At 47.4% G+C, this 23,463-nt stretch overlaps 1 protein-coding gene across 1 annotated transcript; it reads right to left on the reverse strand.

Moving 5' to 3' along the window:
* Nucleotides 1-820: 820 nt before the first annotated feature.
* LOC141078397 (uncharacterized) lies at nt 821-22,432 on the reverse strand. The gene is made up of 4 exons (XM_073565136.1): nt 22,312-22,432; nt 22,003-22,182; nt 15,940-16,030; nt 821-1,728 (listed from the first exon to the last, which is right to left on the reverse strand). Exons 1-4 carry the CDS (start codon nt 22,387-22,389, stop codon nt 962-964), a joined length of 1,116 nt encoding a protein of 371 aa, XP_073421237.1. The 5' UTR covers nt 22,390-22,432; the 3' UTR covers nt 821-961.
* Nucleotides 22,433-23,463: the final 1,031 nt, after the last annotated feature.

A 23,463-nucleotide genomic window follows, 5' to 3' on the forward strand; every position in this document is an offset into this window, starting at 1 on the left:
TAAAAAAGAATTAACCCGGTCGCTAAATGGTGCAATTAGAAAAAATGTCAAAACGCCAGAATTACTTCTTTCATTAAAATGCAATAAAGGATGACAAAAAAAATCGTAGCTGCACCAAAATGGTATCCATTAATAACGTCAGCTCGGCCCGCAAAAAATAAGCCCTCACCCAAACTGAGATCATGAAAAAATGGAGACACGACGGGTATCGGAAAATGGTGCAATTCTTTTATACTTTACCTAATAAAGAGGAGTTATTTTTACTGATACAGTGGGTACGGAAAGTATTCAGACCCCTTTATATTTTTCACTGTTTGTTTCATTGCAGCCGATTGGTAAATTCAAATTCATACTATCTATTCCTGACACTGGAGGGGCTTATAAACTTACGAAGTATATAGTTTGAGGTCTGGGATCTGCCAATATATGGCTAGTTTTCTGACTGTTTCGGATAATACATGATTTTAGGGTTTTTTTCCTTTTGTCTCGTTCGAATATAGGTCAATATTAAATAGTCTCCTGATGAGTCGACTTTGGTGAGGACGATGAAACCCGTAGAAATGAGAGGCTTGGAGAATGAGTGTGTATATGTCACCTCACCCGATATACTGAGAAGTGGGGTATGTTTTTTCTATTAGTCATCTTCTGACTAAGCTTCAGGGGGTGAATTATGGGTATAGTTTTACATTTGGAATTAATAAAGTTTAGTTTTATCCTTTTGTCAGCAAACATGAGGAATGACAAGAGACAACCCATTTAAGAAAATTCAATTTTGGGTAAAACTATTCCAACACTATGAACATAAAAAAGGCTTCTCCCCTATGTGACATCTCTGATGTTTATTAACAGCTGATTTCCAAGTAAAATATTTCCCATATTAAGAAAATGAAAAAGGTTTCTCCTCTGTGTGACTGCTCTGATGGTGATCAAGAAGTGCTTTCTAGTTAAAACATTTCCCACATTAACATGTAAAAGGCTTCTCCCCTGTGTGAGTTCTCTGGTGCTTAACACAATTTGATGTCTTGCTAAAACATTTCCCACATTCTGAACATGAAAAAGGTTTCTCCCCTGTGTGAGTTCTCTGGTGCTTAACGCAATCTGTTTTATTGTTAAAACATTTCCCACATTCTGAACAGGAAAAAGGCTTCTCCCCTGTGTGAGTTCTCTGGTGGATAACAAAATGTGATTTCTGTGCAAAACATTTCCCACATTCTGAACAGGAAAAAGGCTTTTCCCCTGTGTGAGTTCTCTGGTGAGTAACAAAACGCGATTTCCATGTAAAATACTTCCCACATTCTGAACAGGAAAAAGGCTTGTCCTCTGTGTGGGTTCTCTGGTGGTTAACAAAATGTGATTTCCATGTAAAACATTTCCCACATTCTGAACAGGAAAAAGGCTTCTCCCCTGTGTGAGTTCTCTGGTGGTTAACAAAATGTGATTTCCATGTAAAATACTTCCCACATTCTGAACATGAAAATGGCTTCTTTGCTTTAGGAGCAGTTTGTTTTTTAATGTCTCTTTGGTGACATTGATTTTCCTTAGTAGTCAGTAATGAATCAGAAGATGGGACCTGTTTCAAAGGATCAGATGACAGATCTTTGCTGTGAATGGATGATGATATATCTGGTGTAATGGCAATCACTTCAGTTGTATCTTGTAGAATCTCAAGATCATCAGATTTAAAAGTTGAAGATGTCAGCTGTCCCTCTGATCTCCTGGTACAGTCATCTGCTAAGACAAAAAAACAATTTTTTTTATAAAATATCCTTGAGCTTTATATTTTTGAATGTCTCTATTTAAACTGTCCATAAAAATGGCAAGCTATGTAAAAAAAACTTTAATTATTTACCAAGACAATGACAGTTCACAGTCTAATAGAAAACCTTGTTGGATGAACCAGTAGTGTGTGGTGTTCAACTGTTTGTTCATTCTGCCTCCCAAATATCAAATAAAAAGAAACCAATCAATGTTATGTAGATGAAAATAATACCTATTCTCATCTCACAAAAAACAAGTCCCCACTCAGGTCCATCATCTGTCAATGGAAATACAGAGGTTCCCACACTATTAGTGGCTCAAAGGCTGTTGAAAAGCAACAAGGTTTCTATAAACCAATCCAGCAAAATCCGCTCTCACTTCGGAGTCTTGCAGTGTGCGCAAACAACATTTAGGATCCCTGTATTTAGCAATATTATAGTGAGAAGAATCCACTTAATTTGCGGTGTGTGTCTCCTGGAGCACAATCTGGGCACTATGTGCTGGGTAATAAAATGGCAAATGTGTAATTTTCACTCTCCAACATCCACTGCGTGTTAATTTCCGGAAAGTGGCTGTGGAGTCAAAATATTCACTCCTCCTAAGGATTATAACCCTCAGTGAATTAATAACATGGAATCACTTTATGGGGATTTCTACTCTTCTGGTTTTCTGTGATTTAGTTATATTAGGGCTTCTGCATATGGTGTGTCCAATCTCATCTGGGATCTGTTCCTGCTGTCCAGCTGGAGTAATCTGCTCCCTACTTCAGCCAATTGGAAAGTACCACACCCTACTAAAGCGCAAAGCACATGGCCGGAATCTGCCAAATACAGCGTTGTTCTCCTCTGGTTCAGTCCTCTGTGCTCAGCTTGCGCATTTGCTTCCTGTTGTGACCGTGGCCCGTTTACTGACTACTCTTGTGTCTTCTGATTCTGTATTCTGTCCTTCTGGTTCTGACCCAGCTACCTGACTATTCTTCTTGCCATCGAACACCACAGACTAGCAGGTAACATCATGGTCCAAGCCTAGGGGTCCCAGTGTAAGTCCAGATCCATGTAATGGTGTTAGATGAGCAAGGCAATCCTTGGGATATGGAAAGCAGAGAATGTTCATGGTGGACATCTTTTGAGCTGCCAGGTGACCATGAACAGTGCTCCCAATACATTCAAAGAAAAAAAAGGGGGGTTTCCAGCTTCCAAATGTACAAAAAGTTTATTAAAGGCATAAGAACAGAGATGAACGGACATGCCCCATAATGGCGGAAAGCAGAGCAACGCGTTTCAAACAATATGTTCTTTTTGCGCTTGAAAAAGAACATTGTTTGAAAGGCGTTGCTCTGCTTTCTGCCATTATGGGGCATGTCCGTTCATCTCTGTTCTTATGCCTTTAATACATTTTTTGTACATTTGGAAGCTGGAAACCCCCCTTTTTTTTCTTTGGATGTATCTCACGTTTGGCTTGACTGAAATCCGAGCTTCCATGCACCACTATTAGCCGGGACAGGTGAGCTGGTTACTGTTTTTTCATTATACTCCCAATACATTGTGTCTGCAAACTATTCCAGCTAGATCTGCATTCAAATAGCTAAATGGCGCTCCTTCCCTTCTGAACACTGCCATGTGCCCAGACAGTAGTGTACAACCGTATGTAGGGTATAGTGCGAAGCTGGAAAATAATTTGTAAGATCCATTTGTTTTCTATTACCCTTTGTGAAGAATTCCAAACTTACCACCACATAAAGTGACACACATCAGATAATAATAATGGGGCCTGATTAGGAACTACTGAAATGATCAAACTCCACAGTCTCCATCAGTAATAAATGAGTAACTAGTGGTGAAACCTCTCTGGGGTAATTAGAGTATGGGGCTCGGAGACTTCACAATCTATACTAGCCTAAGCTTCAATATTTTCTGTCAGATAAGTTTCAAGAAGAAATATTAGGCATTTAAAGAGAACTGTGTATTAGGCCGGTTTCACACGTCCTGATATTTCCGGTACCGTTTTTTCTGATCCATGTGCATAATACTTGTGGCACATGTGTGACAACCCTGTGCAGCATCAGTACCACATGGACGGCCGGCAGGGAAGAAGCGCTACAGTAAGTGCTGTTCCCCTGCGGCGGGTGCTGAAAACGCTCTCATCATTCTCCCCTGATCTGCCGGCAGGGAGAATGATTAGCGTTATATTAAAGTCAGAATGATGACAGCAGGTGGGGGCTTTTGGGACTATTACTCCCATCAACCTACACCTGCTGCTAAGAACAGTGACAGCAGGAGCGGATGATTGGAGTATTCCTCACCCGTCGTCTGCACTATAACTAAATAAATGAATGAAAAAAACGGCGTGGGTTCCCCTTATTTTCTATAACCTGTCTGGCAAAACTCACAACTGGGGGCTGCAACCCTCAGCTGTCAACTTCTGCAAGGCTGGTTATCAAGAACAGAGGGGTCCTCACACTGTTTTTTTAATATTTAAATAAATAATTTAAAAAAACGGAGTGGAGTCCCCCATTTTTGAAAACCAGCCATGCTACAGCTGACAACTGGGGGGCTGGTATTCTCAGGCTTGTAAGGGGCCATGGATACTGACCCCCCCAGCCTAAAAATAGCAGCCCACAGCTGCCCAGAAAAGGCACATCTATTAGATGCGCCAATTCTGGGCGCTTTGCCCGGCTCTTACCACTTAGGTGTTAGTTGAGTATAACTGTGTTTGTTATTTTTGAAAAAGGAAAACTGTTTTGTTTTATTTCTAATAAAATACTTTATTCTGACTGTGTGTTTATTTACCATGTAACTATGGGGTTAGTAATGAATAGACACCTTTCCATTACTAAGCCATGGGCTTGATGTCACCTGACAATACAAAGGTGACATCAACCCTACAAATATGAACTCCACGTGCCACCACTACAGGGCAAGTGAGAAGAGCCGGGCAAAGCATCGAAATTGGAGCATCTAATAGATGTGCCTTTTCTGGGCAGCTGCGGGCTGGTTATTGTTTAATCTGTAGTTGTAGTTTTCAGTTAATGAGATTCTCATGCTCTGGGGCGGGGCTGTGGGTTGCGTTGTGGGTGGGGCCTTATGTGGTGCTCTGCGTACATATTAATCTGTATTTGCTTATGACATTGATCCTTCAGTGACCTGCCCCCTATTTTACATAAAAAAATTACATACAGAAAAATGTCAGCGCAGTACCATCTATAAGTAAGAGATAGAGGCTACTGGACAGGCGCCGTCAGTGTCATGTGTAATTTTTTTTTTCTAAGCCTCACAATAGCCACAATATTATAGGCATTATCAACAATAATATCAATACTATTATATGCATTATGTAAAAATGGGGGGCAGGTCAGTGAGGGATCAGCGACCTGTCATAAGCCAATACAGATGAATATGTAATCAGCGCACCACATAAAGCCCCGCCCATGGGCCACCACAGCCCCGCCCCAGAGCACGAGAATCTTATTAACTGAAAACTACAAATACAGATTAAACAACAACCACAAGACGGATTTCATCACCAGGTATCATTGTAATCAGTATAACGGCGCCGACCTGATAGTGTCTGTAGGTTACTGAGCACAATCCTGCTGACAGGATCCCTTTTATATTTAGATCTTAGGCATTTGGAAGAGGCAATGGAGAGATTTTTTTCCAAGACTATCAAGAAGTTATAGACTCACATTAGGCAGGAAGGCCGATCCCACCACAATCAAACTATCATACAGAAGGAACAGGTTAAAAAAAAAGACAGAATAAAAAAATATGCTACATCCCCAACAACAACGTATGTATGAGGAGAGAACACTAAACTGGAGTTGCACTCATTTATAGTGGACCATTGGAGCCACTATGAGTCCTGACCAGAAGATTAGAGAAAGTATTAGTGCCTCCATTTCAGGAGACATTGTGCAGTAATCTGAATTTCTTAGGTTGGAAAACATAATGTAATTTATGACGTGGAGTGAATCCATGAAACCAGGGCTGGAGCCATGCCAACACATCTCCTGCAGGCGTGAATAAATGTATATTACAGCCATCAGCCACGCACAGTTTAGAGATATATCATGGCACAGGTGGAATGTTTGTCCTGTAGATTATCACAATCCTCCTTGAAGTTAGTTAGAATCATAGAATCGTGCATTTTCTCACCTCTATCAAAAAGCAGCAGTCACAGCCACCAATGTGCATCACATCTATTGGTCTGCCTTCTATTGGTGAGTGATCTGTTATATATATTGTACATGCCATTAGTTTATCCATGTATGTTTTAGAGCAGGTGTTTTTCTATTTGGTTTTTATCATTGCTTATTTTCTTTAGTCCTATAGCGCAGGTCAATCTGTTTATTTTTGATATCCCCAAAATCCTTTATTATTGCTTTTGACATCTCTTGCAAGCCTCAATTCATTGTCAGCTTTAGCTAATCTGATTTGTGCCCTGCAGGTTCTGCAGACAGCATTATATTCTTCTTTAGATATGCCTCCCTCTTTCCATTTTATAAACATTTTTTTCTTCCTTTTTAGCATGTGCTTAAGTTCTGTGTTCATCCATCCTGGTTTCCTTAAATGCTTCCTATTCTTCCCTCTTTTCGGAATTGTTAACAATTGTGCTTTGAGAAATTCATTTTTCAAGATTTCCCATCCTTCCTGGACATTTTTGTCTTTAAGGATATCCAGCCCTTGGATCCCTCCAATTCTCTTTCTGAATCCCTTAAAATCTACCTTTCTGAAATCTAACCTTGACGTCTGAGTCTTCACAGGTCTTCCTCCTCTAGTTATCCAAAATTCTAAAATAGCAATAGTTGGTTTTAAAAGAAATTGAAATTTCAGGCTAAAGGGAAACTCACACTTGCCATATTTTTTGGACCATAAGACACACCTAGGTTTTAGAGGAGGAAATTAGGAAAAACAAATTGAAGCAAAAAATGTGGTCAATTCTGTACTTAATATCCCCTATCCTGGTATATATGGTCCCTTCACCCCCATCCTGATACAAATGTCCCCCTCATCCCTACCCTGGTATGCATGGCAACCTCATCCCTATCCTGGCATGCATGGATCCCTCATCCCTATCTTGGTATGCATGGCCCCATCACTATCCTGGTATGCATGGCCCCATCCCCATCCTCGTATGATTGGCCCCCATCCTGGCATGCATGGCCCCATCATCCCTATCCTGGTATGCAGGGCCCCATCTTGTCCTGGTATGCAGGGCCCCATCTCATCCTGGTATGCAGGGCCCCATCTCGTCCTAGTATGCATTCCACCTCATATCTATCCTGGTATGCCTGGCCCCCATCTTGTCCTAGTATGCATGGCCCCATCATCCCTATCCTGGTATGTAGGGCCCCATCTCGTCCTAGTATGCATGGTCCCATCTCTATCCTGGTATGCAGGGCCCCATCTTGTCCTAGTATGCATGGTCCCATCCCTATCCTGGTATGCAGGATCCCCATCTTGTCCTAGTATGCATGGTCCCATCCCTATCCTGGTATGCAGGATCCCCTATCTCATCCTAGTATGCATGGTACCATCATCCCTATCCTGGTAAGCATGGCCCCATCCTTATCCTAGTATGCATGGTCCCATGTTGTCCTGGTATGCATGGCCCTGTAGGAGGAAGGAACGGAACAATGAAGGCAAGTGTCTCTGGGCCGTAACCATTGGGTATGCCACTGGTGTGGCAGGGGGACGGAGAACCTGACCGGGACAGACCTGTGACCTCTGTTTCAAAGGTCGAGTCTGATATAAAAAGTGGGGTGCGCCGGAACCTGGGGCTTCTGGCGGGAAGACAGGAGGTGCAGCAGAGGAAGATTTGCTCCCTCCCTGCGGGTAACACTACTGACGACAGACTGCGCTTGAGTGCGCACCCCCCCACCATCCAGCAACAGCACCAGTGACTGCTTACCGCTGCCGGACACCGACCCTACGCAACCGCAGGCAGGAAGGGCTGACCGTACTCTGCAACGCTTGACAGCAAACAGTGTAGAGTGCATGGCTCCCGTCGGAGACTTTGACTTTACATCCACGGCTACGGCCTTAATACCAGAACCTTCCGCCTCATCCGCTGAAACAACAGCCACCGATACCCGGACATAGAGCAGCCCACCAAAAGGTCCCGGACTCTTCTTCACCGCTAAGAGACAGTGCCTCCGGTACATCCAGGATCGCTTCCTCAAAGTAACGCGCCATCTGCGGGGCCATCGTGGAATCTTCCAACCACCTCCCTTCGGATGACAGAGTCTGATAAGTTGAACCCTACGTTTTTTCCTTTCCCGCCGTTAGCAATTCTTTTTTTGTTGTTATCATTGTTGACAGCTGAAGTCAAGCTGTCACTGCATAATATTGAACTTCCACATATTTGTCTGCGCAATACTTCTGTGCATCTTGTATATATTAACTCCCTGCATGGAGAAAGCGTTATCTTTTTCTCTGGTTATAAAAAGACACCCGTTAACACTTGCTCTGCCCCCTGCTAGTCACTGCATCCAACGCACCTGCTAGTAACCTACAATTGGTGTAGTTGGCAGGATGCAGTCTATCAGCATGTTGGTGGCAGACCAAGGAGTTGGGGACAGCCCAAGGTCTAGCATATCATTGGTGGCCATACTGAATAATCTGCCAAAGTACACCGGTAGTAACACCATGCTGCGGAGCTGGACCAAGCGGATACGGGCCATGATGAGAATGCACCCGATGACCCCTGCTTTAGAGGCTGAGGTGGCCATTATGACCTTAGATGGGGAAGCCCGAAACTCGGTAATGTTACGGACCCCTAGGTAACACGATACCTTCGGCAAAGTTCTGCAGCTCCTAGAGGAGACTCATGGGGACCCGACTGATGTAGAGGAACTGAGGACTCACCTATTCAGCCGTATGCAGAGGGAAGGTGAAACAGTGACCCAACATATGAATGCTCTGCAAGAACTTAATACCGCCACTGTTAGAAAGAACAGTGTGGGAGTGGGCCCCATAGACGTAACTTTGCGAGACCTCTTAGTGACTGGACTGCGGGATACCCTGACGAAGCAGGCCTTGTGGGAGCGCGTACGGGTGAATCTTCGCCAGACGTTTTCCAAAATAGGGAGTGAGGCGTGCACACGGGAGCAGAAGCAGGGGTGGCAGTCCCAGTGGGGAAGGCTCAGTGCACTAAAACATCTGTGAGTGCGGTGGCCAAGCCCCAATGGGTTGAAGAGATGAGAAAAGAACTGCAGGACATAAAAGGAGAGTTGGCGGAAGTTAAGAAAAAGGCTGAAGCTGCTGTGACTCGCTCTGGGGCAGAGCCCTGCCATGATTCCAGAATGTACCAACAACAGCGACCCCTCACCTGTTATGAATATGGGGAAACAGGACAAATGTCCAAGGCGAGGAAGAAACCAACCTCGCCGCCCGTTAAACTAGAGGGCTCTGAGCCGGGGGGACTCCGCTTGGAGCCAGAACAGATACGGGGGAGTAGTGGAAGTCCCACAAATTTAGTGTCTACGTGCCCGTTGATCTGGGCAGAATTCGAGGGGCGTGCTGTGCAATGTTTGGTGGATACAGGGTCCCAAGTGACCACCATGCCTGAGGCCTATTTCCGGCAACACTTCCCTGAAGCTATGAGACCTGAATGGGGAACCGTGATAAAATTGATGGTTGCCAATCAGTTGCCAATCCCGGTTGCAGGGGTAGCTTGGATGCAGGTTTCTCTCTGTGGCAAAGACCTAGGATGGAGGGGTGTGGTGCTGACTCAAGGGGAGGAGAGCCATGAACATACAGTCACGTTAGGGATGAATGTGCTAAAAGAGTTCGGAAGTCTCCTTTTCAATGAGCCCTCCCAAAAAATCCTGAAGCAATGGAGCTCCCACACCCCCCTCAGAGGAAAATCATCCAACAGCTGGTGCGGGTAGCCCAAGCCCAGAAGTCGTGCCGAGAGGGAGAAGTGCTGGGGAAAGTGATTGCACCCTCGTCAGTGAAGCTCGTGTTACTACCCAGACAAACATTAATCTCTCTGCCTGTCCGGGGTCGCATTCCCTTGGAAGGGGTGGAGATACAGATCGAGCCTTCTTTCTCGGAGCAGTTACCCTCGGGATTCTTGTTAGCCTGCTCTTTGGCTACAGTAAAAGGCGGGGCTGTTCCCATTCGGTGTGTAAACCTAGAAGATCGAGATATCACCTTGTGGCCCCGAAGTGAAGTGGCCAAGGAAATGGGTTTGCCTAAAGACATTCTGCTCTCCCAGATACTGCAACTGGAAGCTTGTTGGGGGGACTCCTGGACAGTGACAGTGATTTCAACCATGGCTACAGAGCCGGAACCTACCCTAGAGGGGCAAGTAATCCTGGAGCAGATGCGGGCCGAGCTCTCAGAGCTCACTCCGTCTCAGGTGCAGCAAGTAAAAAACTTCTTGGGACGATATAGAGAGGTGTTTGCCCGTCATGAGGATGATTTCGGTTGTACCATGGCCATTACTCACGAAATTCCAACTGGAGACTCCGCACCCATTGGGGAACGTTACCAGCAAATTCCCCCACAACTGTATCAGGAGGTGAAGACGATGTTGGGACAGATGTTGCAAAAGGTTGTCAACCGAGAGAGTCAAAGCTCATGGGCAGCTCCAATCTTTCTGGTGAGGAAAAAGGACAGCACTCTGCATTTCTGTGTGGATTATCGGAAGCTTAATGCCTGTACCATAAGGGATTCGTATCCGCTTCCCTGCATTAAAGAGTCCCTGTCTGCTCTAGGAAGAGCAAAGTAATTCTCCACGCTCGACCTGGCCAGCGGATACTGGCAGGTGCCCATGCCAGATCAGGATCGGGCGAAGACAGCTTTCATACTACCCATGGGGTTATTTCAGTTCAATCGGATGCCCTTCGGCTTGGCCAATGCCCCCGGGACTTTCCAACGGCTGATGAAGAGATGCCTGGGCGACCTGAACTTTGAAGCCACCTTGATCTACCTGGACGACATCATTGTGTATGCGGCTTCATTTGAAGAGCATCTATGACGCAGAGAGCAGATACTCAGTCGTCTCCAGAAACACGGATTAAAAGTAAAGCCGCAGAAATGCCATCTATTTCGTACCCAGATTGAGTACTTGGGGCATGTAGTCTCAGCAGAAGGCGTGAGGCCATCACGGGAAAAGATCGCAGTCATACAGGACTGGCCTACTCCAGAAATGGTGAAGGATGTTCATGCATTCTTTGGCTTGACAGAATACTACCGTCGATTTGTGAAGAACTTTGCCCACTGAGCCCAGCCACTGCTGGATTTATTGAAAGGGGCGCTGTCCAGTGCAAAGAGTTGGAAGATCCACTGGCAAGAACCGCAAGAGAAGACTTTCAAGATCTCAAGAAGGCATTAACCAAGGCCCCTGTCTTGGCTTACGCGGATTTTACTCAACCGTTTATTCTCCACACTGACGGGAGTTTGCACGGACAGGGAGCTGTGTCTCAGGCGCAGGGCGGAAGAGAGAGGGTGATCGCATACGCTAGTCGGTCCCTTCACGATTCTGAACATAATCCTGACAACTACAGCTCCTTTAAGTTGGAGCTGCTCGCGTTGGTGTGGGCTATGATGGAGAGGTTTGCGGAATATTTGTCTAAGTCATAGTACGCATGGACTTCAACCCGTTGGCACATCTAGAAAATGCCAAATTATGGGCATGAGAACAGTGATGGGTGGCCAGAATGGCCAATTTAGGTATAAAATCGCCTACAAGAGAGGAGTGGAGAACAGCCATGCCGACTTTCTTTCCAGGATCCGCCATGCTGCCCTCGGACTGAGCAGAGATGAGGAGTTGGAAAATGAAGAGATTCCATGTTTCATGGAGCCCGCCAAGACTGTAGTGGCGACGCAGGAACAGCTGTGAGCAAAGACAACGGAAGGCATTTTGGGTCAATCTAGGGATGAATGGGTTCAGTTACAGCAGAAAAATACGGAGCTCACCCTACTGCGACGGTGTGTAACTCAAGGAAGATTTCCCAGTACGGCCCAGAGGGGCGCTCTGTCCCCCGGAACCCTCTGGATCCTTCGCCAGTGGGAGTGCCCACAGATGAAGAATGGGCTATTTGTCATGATCTGCTGTTTGTGTGATCAGGTAGTTCAGAGGTTAATCTGGACAGCCTCACTCAGACTCTGGGAGGCTTTTTATAGCCTCATTGTGGGCTCACTCCTTGTCGCTTATACTCAGACCCTTGGCTGAGTGTGTGACCCTAGTGTGCTTTGTGACTGTGATACTTTGTGCTTGCTTGGTTTTGATCCGGTTCTGTCCCTGTTACGAGTTCTGCCTGTTCCTTTTGTACTGCTCTGATATTCCCGTGTATGACTCTTTTGCTTTGGACCTGACTATTTTCTGACTCCCCCCTTGTACTGCGTTGCCATCTCTGTGCATGATTCATTGCTTACGTTTTGACTATTCTCTGCTTGTCCCCCTGGTACCACGCCGCCCCCTCTGTGAATGACCCTCCGTTTGTCTGATCTGAGTTTCCCTAGCCTGTACTCCAGGATTCCTGTTATAGAACTCTATTGCCATCTCCAGCAGCAGGACGCTAAGCCACGCCCCCTGTGGTCACATGATCGTAGGTCCTGGTGCTGCTAAACTACTTTCAGTGTCGCAGGTCCTGGTGTCAGAATTTTCCCTGCAGTATTGGACCCCGGGTCCCCCCGTAGTCTGGGTGAGTTATCCTGTTCAGCCGCAGCAGTCCGCCGGCGCTGACAGGATCCTGATACTATTATATCGGAAGATACAGCTCCAGACGGAGCTGGCTGCCACATGGCAAGCAGTAACACCTGAAACCCTACTTCCTGAAATTGCCCATGAAGCACATGAAGGAGGAACACATTTTGGCCTGGAGAAAACTTTCCGGTGGTTACAATGATTCATCTACCACCCTCGACTGCAGACAGAGGTTGAGAAGGCCTGCAGGAAATGCCGGCAGTGTGAACTGGCGAAGCCGCCTGAGCAAAGGGCTCCCGTCCAAACCATAGCGACATCCGCCCCCTGGAACTCCTGATGATAGATTATCACACCATTGGCCCAGTTCACCAGGGTGACCACTTCACACAGTTTGCCGTGGTGACTCCCACTCGTGACCAAACCGCAGAGTCCGCCGCTTACTCCATCTGTAAGAATTTTATTCAGATCTACGGCTGTCACAAACGGATTCATTCGGATCGAGGTGTCTGCTTCTTGGGGAAGGTAATGGAGCAGTTGCATCACCTGTATGGCATCGACATGTCTCAGACCACTCCGTACCACCCGCAGCTTGTGAGAGATTCAATCGGACTCTGATTCAAATGCTTCGAACCCTAGAGGAAGACCGAAAAGCCTGTTGGCCTGAATATGTCTCCGAACTGGTTTGGGTGTACAATAATTGTGTACATCGAGTTACTGGCTACACCCTGCTGTTCAGTCGTGAAGGAAAAGAGATCAGCGAGCTGGAACTGGATCCTGAAGAAAAATATCCAGCCCAGGAGAGGGGGTCTCTTCTTGGTCCTAGATCACCGGCATTGTTTACAGACACTGCATCGGCTGGTGCAAACAAGAGCTAGAACACTCAGTCAGGCCCCTTGCCAGGCAGCTGAGCTTCAAGTAGGAGATCGAGTACTGGTGAGAGAGAAACGTCCTCAAAACAAACTGGAACACCGTTGGGAGAAGGAACCTTATCGGAAGTGACGAGTCAGTTCTGAGGGAACTGTTTACGAAATCCAGAGACCCTGTTTACGAAGTCTAGAGACCCAATTTGACCAGAGGAGATTCCCGAGGCCCTGGAGCCGACTCCAGCAGTTCTAGAAGAAAAAGAGGAAGAGAACGTCCTCACACCAAGCGACGGCCCTCCAGAAGAGTACATGTCTGGATCCCCCATCATACAGCCAGATTCCACCTCTCCAGAGAGCTCCACTACTCTTCCCAGCTTACGACGCTCCGAATGGTCAACAGCTGGCAAACCCCCCCGAACGTTATGAGCAAGACCAATTCGTATGGCAGAAGCGAATCCAGAGAAGGTAAAAGTTTTCTAACGCTCTCCGCAAATCTTCACCCGTAGAATGGCGAGCAAAAAGAGTGGGGGGATGTAGGAGGAAGGACCGGAACAATAAAGGCAACAGTGTCTCTGGGCCGGTACCATTGGGATTGCCACTAGTGTTGAAGGGGGACAGAGAACCTGAGCGGGACAGACCTGTGACCTTTGCTGCAAAGGGCGGGTCTGATATAAAAAGGGGGGTGCGCGGGAACCTGGGGTCTCTAGCCGGAAGACAGGAGGTGCAGGGAAGGTTTGCTCCCTACCTGTGGGTAACACTACTGACGGCAGACTGCGCTTGAGTGCGCACCCCCAACATCCATCAACAGCACCAGTGACCGCTTACTGCTGCGGGACGTTGACCCTACGCGACCACAGGCAGGAAGCGCTGAACGTACTGTGCAACGCTTGACAGCTGACAGTGCACGGCTCCCGTCGGAGACTTTGACTTTACAGCCGCGGCTGCTGCCTTGATACCGGAACTCTCCGCCTCATCCGTTGAAACAACAGCCACCGGTACCCGGACCTACAGCAGCCCACCAAAAAGTCCCAGACTCTTCTTCACCGCTAAAAGACAGTGCCTCCGGTACATCCAGGACCGCTTCCTCAATGTGACGCGCTGTCTGCGGCGCCATCGTGGGATCTTCCAACCACCTCCTTCCAGATGAGTCTGATAAGTTGAACCCTACGTATTTGTCCACGCAATACTTCTGTGCATCTTGTATATATTAACTCCCTGCGTGGAGAAAGCCTTGTTATCTTTTTCTTTGGTTATATAAAGACACCCGTTAACACTTGCTCTGCCTCCTGCTCGTCACTGCATCCAACGCACCTGCTGGTAACCTACAGCCCCATCTCGTCCTGGTATGCAGGGCCCCATACTTATAAGTGGCCCCCACCCCCATTCCTATCCTGGTATGCATGGCCCCATCAGAAAACATTAAAAAAACAAACCATTACACTTACCTACCCCGCGCTCCCTCGCAGCGTCCTGCTCCAGTGCCAGCAAATGCTTTATGCTTGTAAGCAGCGCTGAGAACAGTGAGTATTCATGAATATTTCTCTTAAGTAGCGGCACACGTGACCGCCAGTAGCAGCAGGAAGCTGGCGGCTGACACTGAAGAACAATGAATACTCACTTCCCTTTGAGTGCACAGTCCTGGCATCTGTGCTCTGCTTATGAGCAGCGCGTGACGTCCCTGCCATGCGCTGATTACAAGCATATAGCAGTTGCTGGCACCGGAGCAGGATGCTGCGAGGGAGCGCGGGGTAGGTAAGTGTAATGATTTGTTTTTTTAATGTTTTCTGATGGGGCCATGCATACCAGGATGGGGATGGGGGTGTGGGCCAATTATAAGGATGGGGCCTTGCATACCAAGACCGGGGTTGGGGGGTAATCAGATCAAGATACTATTATTAAAGAGCAATTAATATTCATTGCCCTTAAAGCCCATTGGCGTGGAATGCAGTGAATATTCATTTCTCTTTAGCAGCGGGAACAGGAGTTAGCCACAGCCACCTGCTCTAGCTTCCTGTGATCCGCTGCTCCGCCGATACCGTTCCCCCGCCTCGCCACCACAGCCAGAGCCGGTACATCCGGATAATAAGACACACCTCCCATTTTCTTCAAGCATCTTATAGTCCGAAAATTACGGTAGTTTAATTGAAACGTGAGGATAAAGGGAAATTAGTTATTATACAGAAATTCACACTTGGCCTCACTGCAAATTTAATGTTGTCGCTGATAAAAGCAAAGTTTGACTAGAAAGACTGGACCTGGTCTTGAAGGGACCATGAGACATTCAGCAGCACAGAAGGGAGAGAAGATTCATCCGATAAGATCTCAGGGATCTAGGAAGCCAACAGCATCATTACCCTCCGCTTTCTCTTATGGGCCATCATGATATTTTTCTTCAAGTGATTTTGTATCTTGTCAGCACATTCTACGTACGCTGTCATTTGACTTCCAGGGAGTAGGTGGATCTACCAGGTTGTAAGTTCTATAGAAAAGGGCTTTCAATACCCAAAGTCATTTGAACAGTTTTGGGTGGAGGAAAATGTTGTGGTCTAGAGGCAAAATGGTGATCATGGTAATACGGCCGGCCTACACCACCGATATAGTAGCCACAGCAGGTGACTGAGAGGAATCTGCGACTTCTCTGCATTCAGTGGTTACTACTCACCTGGGTAGTCATATGTAGGAATCTCCTCTTTACACCACTCATCACCCCTCACATATGTCTCTGTAGTAATAATATGAGTCAGATCTTCACCCTGAAACAAATATTGTAAGAGTCACAGACAGATGGAGAAGTCCCATCTATGATCAGCTCTAATCCTGCCATCCCCACCGTTCTTATTACACAAGTATAAAACATATAATACTGGGGGATAAAACAAGACTGAGCACAAGACCTTCACAGTCGTCTACACATCATAGGTGTCAAGGTATGCCTAGGTTACTTTAGGCAAAAACCCCGGGACCCCTGCGATGTCCCTCAGACTAGGGGAACCCTGTCTGTCCCTCTACCCAGGGTTTACACTGAAGGGGTGCCTGTCTGAGCCTCCACCCTGTCCCTGTCTCCTGTCCAGCCCTAAGCTGAACCCACCTCCCTCCACCCAGTGAGGGGACCAGACACCAGACCCCACAAATACGTATGGACAGGGGTAAAAGAAACACCACACAGTTAATACACAAGGGAATACAATAATGTGCAAGGGCAACCATATATATATATAACAGATTGGAGAAAGAACCACTGAGGGATATACTGCATCAGATATCAGACGCTCCAACACCACCACTGCTGACCGGTATTGCTAGCACTAGGCAAAAGCTATAGTCGGCGACGCCCATAGTCAGGACGAACTATTTAAAGACCAAGGGCGTGGCCCAGCCCTCAGCCAGCATGACAACCTGGTTAACCCTATCCCGACTGGAACAGAATACCCAACAGGGTATTACCGCTGTCTGCCGGACACCCTGGTGTGAAGAGTGTCCGACATGACAGTACCCCGCCTTCTACGAGGGACCTCCAGAACCTCACCATGTCGAGGACCTGGCTTGTCCGGATGGCGACGATGGAACATAGTAACCAGTCGAACAGCATGAATGTCAGAGGCCGGCACCCATGTCCTCTCCTCAGGACCATAGCCACGCCAGTGGACCAGGTACTGTAGAGTGCGACGCACAACCCTAGAGTCCACCACTTTGGACACCTCAAATTCCAACGCGCCATCCACCAAGACAGGAGGTGGTGGCCCGGGGGAACCATCCACCAAACCCACGACCTTCTTTAGCAATGCTTTGTGAAATACATTATGAATCTTATACACAGCCGGCAACTCCAAACGAAATGCCACGGGGTTGATCACTGCGGAGATTCTAAATGGGCCAATGAACCTGGGACCCAACTTAAGTGACGGTATCTTGAGCTTAATGTTCCTAGTAGATAACCACACCCAATCACCCACACACAGGTCCGGACCTGGCACACGTCTGCAGTCAGCCACCCGTTTGTACCTGGAACCCACCTTCAACAAGCGCTGCTTGACTCTCCTCCAAACAGACGACAATTGAGCTCCCAACTGGTCCTCCTCAGGGACGCCAACTGAGCACCCCTGACGCAAGGTGCAAAATTGAGGATGTTGACCATACACACAAAAAAAAGGAGATTCCCCAGACGATTCCTGGCAATGGTTGTTTATTGCGAATTCTGCCAGAGGAAGAAACGCTGACCACTCTTCCTGATTGTCGGAAATAAAGCAGCGCAAGTATTGCTCCAGGTTTTGGTTCATCCACTCAGTCTGTCCATTCGACTGAGGGTGGAAAGCCGATGAATGAGATAATTTGATTCCAAGGCGAGAACAAAAAGCTCTCCAAAACTTTGCCACGAACTGCGTACCTCAATCAGACACAATGTCAGACGGGACACCATGAAGTCTGACCACCTCGCGAATTAATATCTGAGCAAGAGTCTTAGCATTGGGCAAAGACGGTAAAGCAACGAAATGTGACATTTTGGAGAACCTATCAACAATTACCAAAATGACCGAGTTCCCTGCCGAGGCGGGCAAGTCAGTAATAAAATCCATGGAAATCTCAGTCCATGGCTTACTGGGCACCCCGAGAGGCTGCAAGTTACCAGCGGGACGGGAACGAGGAGTCTTGGCCCGTGCGCACGTGGTACAGGCAGCCACATATGAGGCCACATCCTGCCGGATTTTAGGCCACCAAAAACGACGCGATACCAGTTCCAGAGTGCTCTTAACCCCTGGATGACCTGCCAGTACAGTGTCGTGATGTTCGCCCAACACTCTAGAGCGTAGATGTAGCGGCACAAAAGATGTATTAGCAGGCAACCCCGGCGGTACCACCTCCTGAGCCTCCGCAATCTCTGCCTCAATCTCTGTCGTGATGGCAGATACCACCACACCCTTTTGGAGAATAGGCACCGGCTCTTCACATAACTCTCCACCAGGAAAACACCTCGATAAAGCGTCTGCCTTAACATTCTTCGACCCAGGTCGATAGGTAACAATGAAGTTGAACCGGGTGAAGAATAATGCCCAGCGAGCCTGTCTGGAGGACAGGCGCTTAGCAGATTCTAAATAAAGCAAATTCTTATGGTCGGTTATCACAGTAATCTGATGAACAGCCCCCTCCAAGAAGTGTCGCCACTCCTCAAATGCCAATTTGATGGCCAATAGTTCCCTGTTGCCAATATCATAATTACGCTCCGCAGGCGACAGCTTCTTGGAGAAGAAGGCACACGGATGCAACTTGGCCCAAGAAGGGCCCTGAGACAGTACAGCCCCCACTCCAACCTCCGACGCATCCACCTCCACGACAAATGGTAAGGAGACATCGGGCTGCACCAGAATGGGCGCTGAGGCAAAACTATTCTTGAGGAATTCAAACGCCTGTACCGCAGGCTCAGACCAGTCAGAAAAGTCGGTACCCTTCTTAGTCATGTCAGTTAGTGGTTTGGCAATCATAGAGAAGTTCTTAATAAATTTCCTATAGTAATTGGAGAAGCCAAGAAATCGCTGAAGCGCCTTAAGATTATCAGGCCGATCCCAATGTAGTACCGCCTGCACCTTTGCGGTGTCCATCTTAAAACCTGAGGCGGAGATTATATAACCCAAGAACGGTAGCTCCTGTACGAAAAACACACATTTTTCAAGCTTGACATAGAGCCTGTTCTCTCTGAGCAACTGCAGAACCTGTCTAACATGCTCTATATGTGTATCATGGTCGCGAGATGAAATGAGGATGTCGTCAAGATAAATTATAACGAACCTCCCCAACAACTGAGAGAAGACATCATTAATGAAGTGTTGAAAGACCGCCGGTGCCATAGTCAACCCAAACGGCATTACCAAACTCTCAAAGTATTGAATGCTGTCTTCCACTCATCCCCCTGACGGACTCTTATAAGATTGTACGCCCCCCTGAGGTCCAGTTTGGAGAACCACCTGGCACCAACCACTTGGTTGAATAAATCGGGTATAAGTGGCATAGGGTAAGGATCACGGACCGTAATCTGGTTGAGTTCTCTGAAATCCAGACACGGGCGTAAACCGCCATCCTTCTTTTTAACAAAGAAGCCAGCAGCCAGAGGAGAAGAGGAAGGTCTAATATGACCCTTGCTCAGGCTATCCGCAATATATTCCTTGAGAGCTAGCCTCTCGGGACCTGAGATATTAAACATTCTAGCTTTAGGTAACTTGGCCCCTGGTTTCAACCTAATAGCACAGTCATAGGGGCGATGCGGTGGTAGTTCCGAACAACCCTTCTCAGAAAATACATCCGCATAATCCAGCAACGGCTCCGGAATATTGGGGGTCAAAGCGGAAATACATGTAGCCAGGCACCTCTCCTGACACTCCCTGCTCCACTGAATTATGTCCTGGGTCTTCCAATCAATAACAGGATTATGCATTGACAACCATGGAAAGCCCAGAACCATCTGAGCCGGTAAGTTATTAAGCACCTTACAAGTTACCTGCTCTGAGTGTAATACTCCGATGTGGAGTTGTATATCCAACACACACTCTGTGATCTCCCCTTGAGACAACGGGGAAGCATTGATGGTAACCACCCGGATGGGGTTCGGCAATTTCTCCACCGGAAATCCCGCTGTATGCGCGAACCTCTCATCAATGAGATTGGCAGCTGAGCCACTATCAATAAATACTGTAATAGAGAGCATTTGCCTCCCCAAGTACCACCCTAGCAGGGAGCATACACTGGGAAACCATGACGGAGGATACACAAAGGCTCAGACAAGACTCCTCCAAACCCTCTGAGCCTATCAGTTTTCCGCCGGCGCGCCCTTCTTAGGTACCAGAAGGCAAGCGTTAATAAAATGTCCTCCTTTGCCACAAAAAAAACAGAGCCCCTGCCTTCTGTGCCAAGGACGTTTAGGCTTGTTACTCGGTGACTGTGCTATACCAGCGATCTGCATGGGTTCCACGGATTCACCCGCGGCAACCTCACCGACCACTCCCCCACCTCCCGGAGGCAACGAAACCAGCGCCCCCTGACGGAGACGTCGGTCTATGCGTACTACAAGTGCCATCGCAGCCTCCAGAGAGGCGGGAGTCTCGTACATTAGGAGAGTCTGTTTAACCCTTCCAGAAACCCCATGCAAAAATTGACTTCTAAGCGCAGGGTCATTCCACTGCGTGTCCACCGCCCAGCGCCGGAATTCCGTGCAGTAATCCTCAGCTGGTCGATCACCCTGTAGCAGTGAGCGTATCTTAGACTCTGCTAAGTTTAATCTATCCGGATCGTCATAGATCAAACCCAGAGCAGAGAAAAAAAAATCTACAGATTCAAATGCCGGTGAGTCTGAAGGGAGTGAAAAGGCCCAGGCCTGTGGGTCACCACTCAGCAAAGAAATCACCAAGCCCACGCGTTGAGCCTCATTACCTGAGGAATGTGGACGCATACGGAAATACAATTTGCATGATTCACGAAACACTGTGAACTTACCACGATCACCAGCAAATCGTTCAGGAAGGGGAAACTTGGGCTCAGCTGCCCTGGCTGCAGCCTCAGCAGGTACTGCAGGAGCTGACAGGCCTTGTTGCTGGACCGCCCCCCTGAGTTCAGTGACCTGTATGGATAGAGCCTCCAGCTGCTTGGTTAGGGAAAGTATAGGATCCATAGTAAGTAACCCCTATATTCCCTATCTATACCTTTTTTTTTTTTTTTTTCTCTCACTTTATTATTTGGGCCGACTATAATGTCAAGGTATGCCTAGGTTACTTTAGGCAAAAACCCCGGGACCCCTGCGATGTCCCTCAGACTAGGGGAACCCTGTCTGTCCCTCTACCCAGGGTTTACACTGAAGGTGTGCCTGCCTGAGCCTCCACCCTGTCCCTGTCTCCTGTCCAGCCCTAAGCTGAACCCACCTCCCTCCACCCAGTGAGGGGACCAGACACCAGACCCCACAAATACGTATGGACAGGGGTAAAAGAAACACCACACAGTTAATACACAAGGGAATACAATAATGTGCAAGGGCAACCAAATATATATATAACAGATTGGAGAAAGAACCACTGAGGGATATACTGCACCAGATATCAGACGCTCCAACACCACCACTGCTGACCGGTATTGCTAGCACTAGGCAAAAGCTATAGTCGGCGACGCCCATAGTCAGGACGAACTATTTAAAGACCAAGGGCGTGGCCCAGCCCTCAGCCAGCATGACAACCTGGTTAACCCTATCCCGACTGGAACAGAATACCCAACAGGGTATTACCGCTGTCTGCCGGACACCCTGGTGTGAACAGTGTCTGACATGACAATAGGGGAGATCTCCTGACACCTTCTCTCCATCTACCTGATGATCCTGAGGAGCACTGGGATCTTCTTGTTTACAGTCCTGTGGAAGAAGAGGACGGGGACATCTCTCTGGTGTTGTCCTCTTACTGGATAGATCTGGAGGAAACACATACAGGGACTGAATTCATTCTCTACATACAGATAATTATAGGCCGTGTGTATTTAGTCCTGTCTATTACCTGGAGATGTGAGGAGCTGGGGAACCTCCATTATGACGTTCTTGTACAGATCTCTGTGTCCTTCTAAATACTCCCACTCCTCCATGGAGAAATAGACAGCGACATCCTGACACCTTATAGGAACCTGACACATACAATGATACCGTCATCCCCCGATCCCTTCATAGTGTTACTGTATAATGTCCCAGCATTCCCAGCAGTGTCACCTCTCCAGTCAGCAGCTCAATCATCTTGTAGATGAGGTCTAGGATCTTCTGGTCATTGATGTCCTCAGGGATCAGGGGGTGAGGTGGAGGCCCCGTGATTGGGCTCAGGGGTCTTCCACATCCTTCAGACACAGGGTCCTGACAGCGATCACTAGAGGTCTTCTTCACCACTGTGTAATCCTGGTAAGGGAGGGACACATTAATAAATCTCACTACAGACATTTCCAGAGTCCTCACCTCTCCAGTTCTGTCCATCTGTTATTCCCATAGATAAGAATGATGTAATGTGACGTCATCAGAATCTCTCACCTCTCCAGTGAGACGGAAGAGGATCTCTAGGGTGAGGTGCAACATCCTCTCCGCCATCTTGTCTCTGTCCATATCCATCCTTGATGGGTAAATCAGGAAAACTCTCTTCTGTAGAAGATCTTCACTGAGAGGATCCGATATTGTAGAGACCTGAATGAGAAGAAGATGATCCGATGTAACATCATAAGAATCCTGTGTAATAATACAATTACTGGAGATAATAAGGGAAACATAGGAGGAGATTTATTATCTTACAGGGTTTAGTTTTCTTCCCTGACATCTACTAATAAAACCTATATATTTAGGCCACAGACAACAAGCAGTTTCCTCCTCGGAGTCGGCAGCTGAACACGTTCCTCATAGACTCATCTTCCATAACGCTAATTCTCGTCTCATTACCGACACTGGAATCGGCATTAGCAATACTGCAGGAGATATTCATTACACGCGACATGAGAAATAACTCCTTCATGATGAGGACGACATCTTCATCTTCTACTACGGCTCTAGAGACAGATTTGGCCAGAGTTGGTCACTGCCTCCATCCCCACCGGCCGTCTATATGAAGGTTTCCCGTCTTCCCCGCACTGGAATCTTCTCTCACGTTAGGTCTCAGCTCTGAGTCACACACAGAAGTTTGAGGCTTTTAGAAAAGATTTTTTGTTTCCACAAACACAACGGACAGAAATGATCTGATCCCAAAGTCTCCATGTACAGTGATTTATGGGGTTTATTTCTGGCCTTAGACTTTCCCATATTACAAGATGGATGTGAAGACTTTTCTGCCCAATGATGATATAACTATTCTCGGAGTGACGCCTTTATAACCAGATAATAGTATGTTTGCAGCTTGCAGAGCACAGCGGCTCCTTCTTCAGGCGGCTGTAACAATCCAGTCTCTCTCTCAGCACTGACAGCTTCTATGGCTGCTCTGAAGATAAAACTATTTTTTGTGGTAAAATGTAATTATTTTTTCCTCATCGCCCAATGGTATAAAATTCTGGGAGACAGATGAGTAATTGAGAGGTGGCGGGTGTAACATGGCGCCTCTTATTGGGGGCTCTGATAATGTGACCCCCTAACACCATAAGAGCAGACTCTGCCCTGTCAGACGGCGCTCCTTCCCTCCTGAGGAGTGTCCGGCCCCTTATG

The sequence above is a fragment of the Dendrobates tinctorius genome, unplaced genomic scaffold (genome assembly GCF_039654945.1).
Source record: "Dendrobates tinctorius isolate UK_male_01 unplaced genomic scaffold, ASM3965494v1 ptg000551l, whole genome shotgun sequence".
Lineage (NCBI taxonomy): Eukaryota > Metazoa > Chordata > Amphibia > Anura > Dendrobatidae > Dendrobates > Dendrobates tinctorius.